The sequence below is a fragment of the Sarcophilus harrisii genome, chromosome 1 (genome assembly GCF_902635505.1).
Source record: "Sarcophilus harrisii chromosome 1, mSarHar1.11, whole genome shotgun sequence".
Taxonomy (NCBI): Eukaryota; Metazoa; Chordata; class Mammalia; order Dasyuromorphia; family Dasyuridae; genus Sarcophilus; species Sarcophilus harrisii.
In genome coordinates, this window is record NC_045426.1 from 709,667,071 (window position 1) to 709,678,579 (window position 11,509).

At 52.0% G+C, this 11,509-nt stretch overlaps 1 protein-coding gene across 1 annotated transcript in view; it reads right to left on the reverse strand.

The window, feature by feature from the left end:
- Positions 1-9,196, reverse strand: part of LOC100920800 (protein HIRA) — a 69,304-nt gene extending 60,108 nt beyond the window's left edge. Inside the window, exon 1 of the mRNA XM_031948974.1 lies at positions 9,031-9,196. Within this exon, the coding sequence (XP_031804834.1) occupies positions 9,031-9,067 (37 nt within the window). The 5' untranslated portion in view covers positions 9,068-9,196. The remainder of the gene's footprint in view (positions 1-9,030) is intronic.
- Between the last annotated feature and the right edge of the window lie 2,313 nt (positions 9,197-11,509).

Sequence of the window (11,509 nt, forward strand, 5' to 3'; positions counted from 1 at the left end):
CAAGATTATGTGATGATTAACTGTGATGCACTTGGCTCTTCTCAGCAATTCAGTGATCTAAAACAAGTACAATAAACTTTGGATGGAATCCACATCCAGAGAGAGCACTATGTTGATTGGATATGGATCAAGGCGGACTGTTTTTTACCTTTTTTTTTTTCCTCGTGGTTGCTCCCTTTTGCTCTGATTTTTCTCTTCCAACATGACTCATATATGTAAAATATTAATATGCATTATATAACCTAAAATGTTTTTTAAATAAATAAGATAATAATTAGCATTTATCTTGTGTTTAAAGATTTCAGAGTACCTGTCGTCTTATCTGATCCTTATAAAACTCCTGGGAGGCAAGTGTCATTATCCCATTTAACAGATGAGGAAACTAAGGCAGCTGGTCACACAACTAGCCTCTGAGTATCTGAATTTAGACCTTCAAGACATTAAGTCACCAGCTCTACACTACCACCTAGCTGAGGAGTTCGAAATAGCACAACACCTCTGAAAAAAACTACCTTTTATTTACTTCCCTGCATATCAGTTCCATCCCCCCCATCCTGCTCAGAGATAAACACCCTGAGGACAGGGTTGTTTTCATCCCTTCTTGTTCAGTCCCTTGCACAAATCCCGTACTTAATAATCAGGGGAGGGGAAGGGGAAAGTAAGAGGAAAAATGCTGTAACGAACATGGAAACGTTTAGAAGAATTACACGTTTAACCTATATTGGATTGCTTGCTGTCTTGGTGAAGGAGGAAAGGCAAGAGGAGGAGAAAAATCTGAAACACAAAGTTTTGCAAAGGTGAATGTTGAAAACTACCTTTGCATGTATTTGGAGAAATAAAATATTATAAAAGTTTTAAAAAAGAAACATGCTGGAAAGACTTCAGGGAAAACAGGTGCATGAATATAAGGTGGGTGGACCTTTCTTCCTTGGTCCAGACATTTGGAGAAGAAATTTGTAACTGCACCCTCAAAGCTAATAAATTGCAGAGCTTCTTTTCACCCCTAGGACTTTTCACCATATGGACTGGGTCCATTCCCCAAAAAGAACAACAAAAGAAGATAAGGATCCATTTGGACAAAAACATTTATAGGAACTCTTTTTGTGATAGCAAAGAACTGGAAACTGAAGACTGAGTGCCCATTATGTGAAGAATGGTCTATGAAGGTGATAGAATACAGCTGTGTGTGATATGACAAAGGGAAGCCCGGGAAGGCTTGTGTGAACTGATGCAGAAGGAAGTGACCAGAACAAGGAGAAAAATACATACAGTAACACTACCACAGTAAAGATAAACAACTCTGCACCAGCCCTGAAGTCAGGAGGACCTGAGTTCATATCTGGCCTCAGACACTTAACACTTCCTAACTGTGTGACCCTGGATAAGTCACTTAACCAATTGCCTCAACCAAAAAAAAAAAAAAAAAAAGAAAAAAGATAAACAACTCTGAAAGACATAAGAATTCTAATGAGTGCAAATTGCTAACCATAAAACCATAATACCAGAGAGTTCATGATTCAACCTGTTTCCCACTTCCTGACATCCTGACACAGGACTCAGGACACAGACTGAGACATTTTGGATATGAGCAACAGTGATTCTGTTCTACCTGACCATATATGTCTGTAACAGGGATTGTGTTTACGAGGTTTTTCCCCCCAAGTCTGTTGGGCAGGAAGAAATTGTGGTAGAGAGAAAAGATGGATTTTGCTAGTTGAAAAAAATTTTAATTAAAAGAAGTAATCAGAAAAAATTCAATTCAATTATTTTCAAGAAAATGGCCTTAACAACTAAGGAGTTTTGTCTCAGAAAGGTTAGCCCAGCAAATCATCATGAACCCAGTAACACTCACTTGTAAAGAGCAGCACCTGTTTGCTGCTGAAAAATTGGCAAATTAACAGAGGACCACATGAACATCACTTTAGAGGTAGAAGGGACCTCAGAGACCATCAGGTTGGAGAAACTGAGGCCAAGAGAGGTGATGTGGTCTCCAAGAGTCAAGCAGCTATTTAGTGTCAAAGATGGAACTGGAATCATTTGAGCGGACTTAGGTCTAGCACGTGATCCACCCCAAATGTGCTAAAAAGGCCTCAAAAACAATCTTCTAAATTCAGGGTGGCCGTCAGAATCCCAGGATCTCCAAGATCAGGTTCACAACCACTATTTTATGAAACCAGTCCTGCTGCCCCCAGAGAGCAGAGCAACCTGCTGGTCCTCAGTTATACCACAAGAAACACGTGACAATAAGTAATTTCTGCACCAACCCCTTCTCATTTTCACCGTCTTGTGAACGGCTTTCCCAACCTCCTCCCTCTTCAAGGGGTCTTTGGTTCAAATTCAATTCAACATTTACTAAACATCTGAGTGGTGTGGAGTAGTTAAAGCATAGGAGGCCCCGAGTTCAAATCCAGCCTCACTTAGCAGCAGCTGTAGAGCCCTGGTCATGGGACTCCTCAGTGCCTCAGTTTCTTCACTCAAAAGGGACTAGGGCTTATGACCTCTCAGGCTCCTTGCCAGCTCTAAATCTGTGATTCTAAGGAACTATGCTAGGCCTTGAGGGTATATGACTAAGGGCCACGGGAAGCTTCTCTGCATAAAGGAGCAGGATGAAGGCCACATGGGGAAAAGGGCAGGCCACAGGGCGCTCAGCTAGTGAACTCTACTTCAGCTGAACAGCACAAACTCAGACCCCAGGGGGTTCAAGCAGTGGGAAGCAGGTAGTTCACAACCACTGGTTTCCTCCCAGAGCAGGTGCTGGGGTCCCCTAAGAGTTAATGATACCCCCAGTGGCACACAACGTCCAAAGGTTTAGAAGGCAGCTTAAAGCAAGAAAACTGAGGCCCAGAGAGAGGAACAAAGAGATTTGGCCACCAGTCCCGGGTGGGAACCTCCAGGGACAGGACTTGGAACGTTCCAAATGCCTCCCCTTGAGTTTCTGGGACTTGTAAAGTGTTCTCTGCTTTTCCAGAACTACTTTCCAAGTACTCTAAAGGGGCTCTTCCTCCTTGGGGATTCAGCATCAAGAGGTTTGTTCTCCTGGACCATTTCTTCCCTCTTTGGGAGGCCTACCCTGTGGGGGGCAAGGCTCCCCACCTGAGGAACCCAGGCTGTTCCAAACAGTCTGAGGGAGTCAGCCCATCTGACTGCCTGATGCTGGGCAGGTCTCCCCTCTCCTCTGGGCCTCCATTTCCTGAAACTGATCAAAGTAGGGATGGGAGCCTTCGAGGCCCAAGAACGGGGAGGTCGAAGGCAGTGAGCTCCCAACTCTGACCGAGGAGCTCTCCCTCTCTATAGATTTCTTTTGGACATGGCCAAAACAAACGTTTATTTTACTTGACAATATGTATTTTAATAACGGAAGAGGAGAGAAAGAAAAGGTAGATTTTTGTTGAATTTTTTAAAACAAAATTTTTTTTTTTTTTAAAAGAGAGGACTTGGACTAAATGGATGCTTCAGAATATCAAAACTATGGACTTTCTTAAAAAAAAAAAAAAATCCCCAAACCCTGTAAGCAAACCCTGCCAGTTTTGCTCCTACCTTATTAAACTGCAGTGGGGACTTTTTTTTTTTTTTTAACAATCAGTAAATAACAGAAGGGCTGAGCTCCATGTGGGCTCACAGTCACTTGGGGTTTTATAAGTTTTTCAGGGCTTTTTGTTGTTACTCTTGCTTCTGCTATTTCTTCTTGTAATTTAAAACACAATATATCAATTAAAATCAAGTCGACCGATTCTCAGCTGATTAATTCCATCTACACGGCCATCTTTAAGCTCTTGGCTGGTTTTAGTAATGGCTCGCTTTCACCATTTGGAACGGGCAAATTAGCAAACAAGACGAATTTACTGGCTGGACTGAGCGATAAATTGTTTAAGGTAGGCCGAGACCGGCCAGAAGCACAGAAGCAGCAATGGCAAATGAGACAACGGGAAGAAAGGAGTCTGACTTGGGATCACATGAAGATCCCCTGATCACCAACAGGCCGGAATCAAGAGCCAGCAGCTCTCCAGCCATCAGTAGCAGCTTCTGCGCCACATTCCTTCCAACTTCATCTCCTCATAAAATGAAATGATCCTTTTGCCCTCCTCTGGAATTCTAACTTTGCTCCAATCCACTAGAACCACTCAAGACCTCTTCCCAGCATGAAAAAGGAACTAAACCAGAAGGAATAGGACATGTTAACAGAAATTACAAACAACTCTCGGTTATTTCAAAGTGATTATCTGCATCCAGACTGAGCCTTAGGATGTTGTTCCAGGACCAGTCCTCAACTAGCAGGAAACTGAGGAACTTTACAAATCCATTCACGAAACATTCTTGAGCATCTCTATGTGTAAGGCATCATGGGGATGATCCCAATCCTGTTCTCGAGGAGAGCCATACAAGAAAAATCTAGTTTAAAAAAAGCTTTAAAAATCCTGTTCACCTTTTTAACAAGCGAAAAGTGGACTGGGAAGCGGGAGACCGCAAAGCTTCTTTACTGCTGCCAATCCATGAAAGCAGGAGTCTCTCTCTGTAATGACAGCCTTCTGCTGGCCTAGTTGTACAACAAGACATGGTCTACCACAGCCTCCCAAAAACTACGGGTAATGGCAGTGAAAGCAGGTGTGAACACAGGATGAATGAGGAAATTCAGGGCCTAGAATGAGCAGATCTCATCAAATAACTGTGTGATAAGAAAGAAAAGGCCCAGCTCAGTACAAGAGGATACCTGGGGGACAGCCCTAATTCTACACAGATACCTTTGAGATACCAGAAGTGAGGAAGTCTTCCAATACACAGGATAGAAGTTCTTTAGGTGAAACTAAAGTTGCATAAGATGGGTGGGCAGGAATCTGATTATCTAGAGGAAATTTCCATATCAGTGAGATCACAGATCCTTAGAGTATTTGAGTAAGAGAAAGCCAAGAAGTTGAAAATATTTTTTCCTAAAACCAGCCAAGATGGCAGAGTGGCAAGATGCAGTAGAATCCACCTCTCCCCCATATCTGCTCACCTATAGAGATCTAGAAAACACACCTGATGAGGAAATCCGAGGAAAAATCATAGTGAGTCATTTTCCCAGCCCAGGCTGGCTGAGGGAAACAGAGGTTGGTATCTAGCCAGGAGCATTGCAGGACTGAGGGCCTTCCTGCGGCAGGGTACCACAAGTTGGTACAGAGAGGCTGGACACTGAGAAACAGGAACAGGCGCCAACTGGCAGCTCTGTCACCCGTTACGCAGTGTTGAGTGACAGGTTTGATGGGGACTGAGGGAGGAATCTCCACCTAGGGATGGCAGTCACTGGTCTCAGCGTGTATATAGAGTATAGCACAAGTACAGAAGCAACCGAGTGGGGTCTCAGCCGTGTCTGACCCCTGCAGCAGAATTACCGCAGCAAGAAGCCCAGTGTAAAGGAAGCCTCCAGTTCTATGGATCTGAACCTGCAGAGCTTTCCAATTGATGGTTGTCTACTGGAACTCAAACCCAGGACAAGTCTACAGTTATGTTGCTCAGACCCAAGCCAAGTCAGGAACTATAGAACTCGGAGCAGAAGGGAAATGTTAGGACTTGGTCCTGGGATACCCAGAAAGCTGACAGGTCCTCAGTCTGAACTGTTCCTGAGAGCCTGGAATAACATCACCCTCAAGGGTTTTTTAACCAGTAGTTCTAGATCCAAGAAGACACAAACAGGACTAGGCTTTGTCCAGTCACTCCGTCCACAAGAACCCAGAAAGCGTGGCCATCACCAAGTCTGAAGTCATTACATACACCCAGAAAATCTTTGATCGATTCTGCCTGTATTACCCATCATGCTATCTTCTGGTTTTTTAAACGTCCACTACTTGCCATTGCCAGAGTCCTAAGCTCCTACCACACACCTAAATACAGGCCCCTGTTTCTGACTTGAGAACAAGAGAATGCTTACCAGCATCTTCCAGGTGCACATTCTGTATGTTCTCTTGCATTTATGGGCTGTGTATATGGAAAAACACAGAAATAAATCCCTCTTGCCACTGACCCCATAGCTTAACACATCCTTTAAGGGGCAGGAATTGTGACAAACACCTGATTTCACAGTGGGCCAGACCTGACAAGAGAAGCATTTGGGCACGCTGCTTCTGGAACCTTTTGCAGGATATTTCAGCAACATTTTTGCAGCTACTAAGTTTCTCAAGTCAAAAAGGACACTGGGAGAAAATTTAACAAGTTTTTAAAAAGTACAGAGATATTAAGAGAGAAAACCTGAATTTAAGTTATTTTTAAAAGCACCTAAGAGAAACTATAAACTCTTCTTCAGCCTTCCTTGGCTTTTAAGATCCTCAACTGTCTTTATGCTCCTTTCCTGGTTTATTTCTGTGACTCTTATAGTCCAAACTGGACCTTATGCCCATCTCTCAGAACCCTATCCTCAGTCAAGGTGGGGCTCAGATGCACCTCCTCCAAGAAACCCATCCCTGATCCCTGGGCTATTAATGATGTCTGCTCCTCAAGTGTCCTGCAAGGGAAAATAAACTCTTTGAGGGTAGGGACTTTTTGGGTTTTGCCTTTGTATTTCTGTGCAGCCTTTGCCACCGGCATTAATAAATGCTTCAGATGCATCTCAAGGAAACCCTCCACCCTTTTCAAATTTCCTGTGTCCTAAAATTCCCATTTTTCTTGGGCCAAATCGTGCCCTGCCAAAGTTTAATTACTTATGGAAATTGAACTAAAGGAAAAAATAAAAAAAGAACCAAACCTTCCCATTTTTGGCCTTTGGGGCGTAAATTAAAAACTTTTTATAAATTGTGGGAAGGGAAAAAGGGGAAGGAGGAAGGATTTTCAAATCTTACAGGACCTTTGGGGGCGGGGCCTTATTAAAGCTTTCCTTTTAAGTGGAGGGGGGAGGGAAGAGGAAGGATTCACGCAAAGTGGGGCTAACAGCCTTTTAGTTCACTTTCCCTGAGTTTTGCAACAGAGGAAACCCCTTCCAGCCAATTCGGGCCCACGAAATGGATTCCTGAAATGAAGGGGAACCTCCTTGAGCTAAAAAAGGAGGCCTTCACGGTCTAAAATTGGAGTACTCGCCAAAGGGGGAGACGCCTTCCCAGGGCTCCCTTGGGCCCACTCTGTCAGGAGAACCAATTTTCCCGGCTCTTCAAACTGTCATAGAACCTCTTCCCAGCCCCTTTTCAAAGTTGGCCTCACTCCTTCACCTGAAAACATTTTTCAAACTGCAGGCCCCCCCAAACCTCGAAAAATTCCAAGGGGAAAGGCCCCAAACCTCCTGGGCAACCCCAGCAGTGAAAATGAGGCCATGAGAACAAGAGGAAAGGCCTTAACTCCAAATCCAGTTTTTAATCCTCAAGAGTTCAACCCTGTTCCCGGGGGAAAAAGGGGTGGGGGTGCCTCCACCCGTGTCAATCGAGGTGGGACCATGGGAATTGGATCCGGGACAGCGAAAGGGGCCGGAAGATTGACAGGCTGGAGTGGGGGCTGTCTGCCTCTGGCTGGTCTCAGCCCACCTTCCTCCAGAAACAAAGACCCACCTTTGAGCTCCGGCGGTAACCTCGCGGGGGCGAGCCGGTGATGGGGAGCCCCCCCCCCACAGTGTGGCAGCGGCTCTCACACGGGCTGACAGATGTGAGAATGAGGCCCGGGAGTTCGGGCGGCACCCACCGTGCTAAGCTTAAGCACAGAGGAAGGCCCCGGAGGCTGACTGGGCCGTCCTTCCAGCTAAGAACCGAGTGGGGCTCGGCTAGGCCAGGGCAGCCCACCACGCTCCGGGAGGGCCCAGGGGACGCCCGGCCTAATCCTGAATCCGTGACACACCCGGGACAGCTTTCTCAAGGACAGACCCGGTGCCTTTCGTGCCTCTCCTATCCCTCCAAGTGCCCTGCAAAGCCGGATTCACCTCTGAATAAATGAATGGAAACCAGATAATCGCGGCCATTCCGGGCCATTCATTATTGGCCGGCACTTATTGATCCCGGGCCGGAGGCAGGAAATCCCGGGCAGGCCCGGCCCTGAAAGAACTAAAGGTCTGCCTGCACACCACAAGGGTCTCCAGAGGCCGCACCTGGAGGACCTGCCCGAAGGGCCACAGCTTCCCGGAAGGGACCGGGGTCAGGGGGCGGGAGCCCGAGTCCCAGCTGGGCTGCTGGTCGGGCGGCCCGTTTGGGTCCGGTCCCTGCCCCTCCGGGGCTCAGGCGGCGCCCCGGGGCCTGGGGCCTCGGGAGCCCCCGCCTCAGCATCCCGGGGGGCAGCCCCGGGGACAAGGCGGCCCGGCCGCCCCTGGGCCACTGCCGGGCGAGCTCCCGGGGCCTTCCCACCAGAACGGGCCCAGGCGGAGCGTTCCCAGTCTGGGAAGCCTCCGCGGGGGAGGCGGCCTCCGCGGGGGAGGCGGCCCCCGGGCCGAGCTGGCCGGGACGGCCGGGAGGGGACGCAGCCTGTCAGCTCCGGGGTTGCAGAGGAACGAGGCCGGGCCGCTCACAAGGGGAACAATGGCCTCTGCGCGCGGCCCGAGTGGGAGAGGAGGCCGGGCCTCCGGCCCGGGGCCTCCGCAGGGGCCTGGGGGGCCCCCGGGCGCGGAGTCCCGCCTCTCCCAGGTAGCCCCGGGCGCCTGTCCCAGCGCGGCCCGGCGGCGTTCCCGGCAGAGAACGGCGCCTCCCGCGGAGCGGCTCCGGCTGCTCCCGCCTCTCGCTTATCCCGGGAGGCCCAAGGCCAAAGTTCCCGGCCCGCGAGGCTGCGGGGAAGCCGTCCCCGCGCCCGGCCCGCAGGGGGCGCTCTGCCCGCGCTCCCGCCCGCTGACGCCCCCTCCGGCAGCCTCCCTTCCCGGGCAGCGCCGCTCTCGGGCCGGGGGAAGGTGACCACCGGCTCGGGCCGCATGGCCGCCCCCCCTGGGGCCGAGCGCGCTCCCCGCCCCCCCCGCGGCCGGGGAGCGGGGGGCGGGGGTCCGAGGCCGGGCTGCAGGGAGCCGGCAGCGGCGCCTTTTTCAAACGGCCCCGCTTCCCGCCGCCGCCGGGCCGGGCCCCGTCCCGCGCGCTGTCACCGCTCGCCCGCTCGCTCACTCACCATTGTGGTTGACCCAGGTCGGCTTCAGGAGCTTCATTGTTCGGCCGCCGGGGCCGGGTCCGAGGCCGAAGCCGCCCCCGGGCTGCCTGCCAGCCGAGGCGGGGCCGGGCCGGGCGCTCAGCGCCCCGGGGCCATGGAGCCCGCGGGGCCCGAGCCCGGGCCCGCCCAGGCCGCCGCCGCCGCCGCCGCCGAGGCCGCCTTCGAGCCCGAGCAGCCGCCGAGGCCGAGGCCGAGGCCGAGGGTTCCTTCCCCCGCCAGGCCGGGCCGCCGCCCGGCCCGCCGCCGCCGCCGCCGCCGCCCTCAGCAGCAGCCGCCGCGCGCAGCAGCCGCCGCCGCGGGCGCCCATTCCGCCCCGCCCCGCCGGCCCGCGCCCGCCCCGCGCCCCCGGCCCATCCCGGCGTCCGCCCGCCGCCCGCCGGCGGCGCCCGGCAACGCCGGAGTCCCACCGCCCGCGCCCTGCCAAAGGCCGCCGGGAACGGCCCCGGAGGGGTTCCCCCCCTGCCTTTCCCTCCCCCGCCCCCGCCCGGGGTTCTCCCGGGGCTGCACCCTGAACACCCTCCCCCCTGTTCCGGTTCTATTCCTTCCCGCCCGTGTTCCCGAGCGCCCACCTCCATTCCACGGCACCAGCACCTCCCCCAGGCCTGTGCTCCCCATGTCCCACGGTCCATGTTCTAGGTGTCCTCTCCCAGGTTTCGTTCTGGCCCTTCCCGGGCGCTAGTCCTTCCCCGCATTCCTTTGTTTCCCTCCGGTGTTCCATGTTCCAGGGGCCTCCCTGGGGAAGGCCCGTCTGGTGTCCCCCACCCGGTGGCCGCCTCCCTCCGCTTCGGTCCGGGGCCTCCGCCCAGCCCTTGGCATCCCACGTTCTAAGGGTCCTCCACAGACACCTCTGACGTCCCCTGTTCTGAAGGCCCCTCCCAACTTTGGCATTCTCTGTTCCGCCCGCCCCTTTCCTTTCAATTTCTAGTGCGCGTTTGCCCAAGCCCTCCCAGCGCCGACATCCCCTGTTCTAAGGGGGGTCTCTGTCCCATCCCCATCCCTGCCACACTCTCTCGTGTCTGTCTTTCCTCTCAGCCGCACCATTGCCCATTCCAGGTCCCTTTCCCTCAGCATCCCCACGACCCCAGACTGCAGGGCACAGGAGCGTCTGACAGAGGCAAAGTGAGCAGAGACCCCCTCCCCGCCCCCCCAGCCTTCTTGGGGCCCTCCCCCGGCTCCCCTCCTTTAACTCCTGCCGGGGCCGGAAACCTTGGGGTGGGACCAGGGGGGAGGAAGTTTCAAATTACCCAGCCTCCCAATCTTCATTTGGTGAATGAGGCACAGAGAGAAGGGGGGCCCCCCAAAAACCCCAAAACCCCCGGGTTGGGCAGGGGAAAATGAAAGAAAATGGACTTTTACACCCAAAAACCAAACTGCTAACGGGGACTCAGGGTTTCCTATGCAAAAAGGGGATCCCCGACTTTGGGAAGTTGTAGTTAACCGTTTTTGTGGGGGACCCTAAAAACCCTTTCCTGCTTGTGTTTTTGTTTGGGGGTTAACAAAATTCCTGAAGTTTTAGGAAAACTTATTTTGTAATACTTAATAAAGCCGCCCCCCCTTATTGGTGGTTTGTTTTAAAGAAAAAGCCGGGGGTTTTCCAGAAAACTTTCTCTTGTAATTGAATGAGGGATGCCCTTCCCTTGACAGGGGAAAGGGAGACGGATGGGAAGCATAGGGACCGGAACAGAAGGAAGCAGGTTCCCCAGATTGGGGCCAGGAGCCCAGAACCCAAGGGGTTTACCGACCGAAGGACTAGGTAATTTCCCCCCTCAGAGAGGGGAGGCCCGGGGAGGTGCCAGAGCCGGGAACAAGCCCAAATTGGACAAAATACTTGTTTTATGAATGAAAAGTTTCCCCCTCCCCACCCCAAAGTGGGGCTGGAGGGGAAAAGGCCCACAAGGGGAGGGAGAGTAATTGAAATAGCCAAAAAGCCCATAACTGTTATGGCCAAAAAAGGGGAAGGGTGGGCTAAGGAATTCCACCCCCTAAACCCGGGTAAACACCAAAAGTGGGGGCTGGAGCCATTGGCAAAGAGCCTAAACAGCCCCTAACTCTTTTTGGAGGGGGAGGAGTAAATGAAACCTACCTGGCCATAGGTTAGTGAGGGCCAGTGTGACTGTGTTATAGCCAAGAGAGAGGAGGAGGAGGAGATTGAAACTTGGAAGAAGAAATTGAAATCCAGGACCCCACATCCAGTTTAAGCCAAAGCCCAAGGTATTGGCCTCCCGGGTGGTTGTCTTGAATCCTGCTATTTGAATCAGTCTATGGGTCAGTCACTCTCACCCTAAGGAAAGTAACTGAAGGTGAGCCCTTTACCACTGACCAACCCTTTTGGATCAAATGATAGAATCAGTCAAGGGTCAAGGACCCCCACATCCAGAATCCTCTGCTCCTCAGCTCCTCAGCTTCCCTCCCTGCCTCCCTCCTTCCTTCCTTCCTTCCT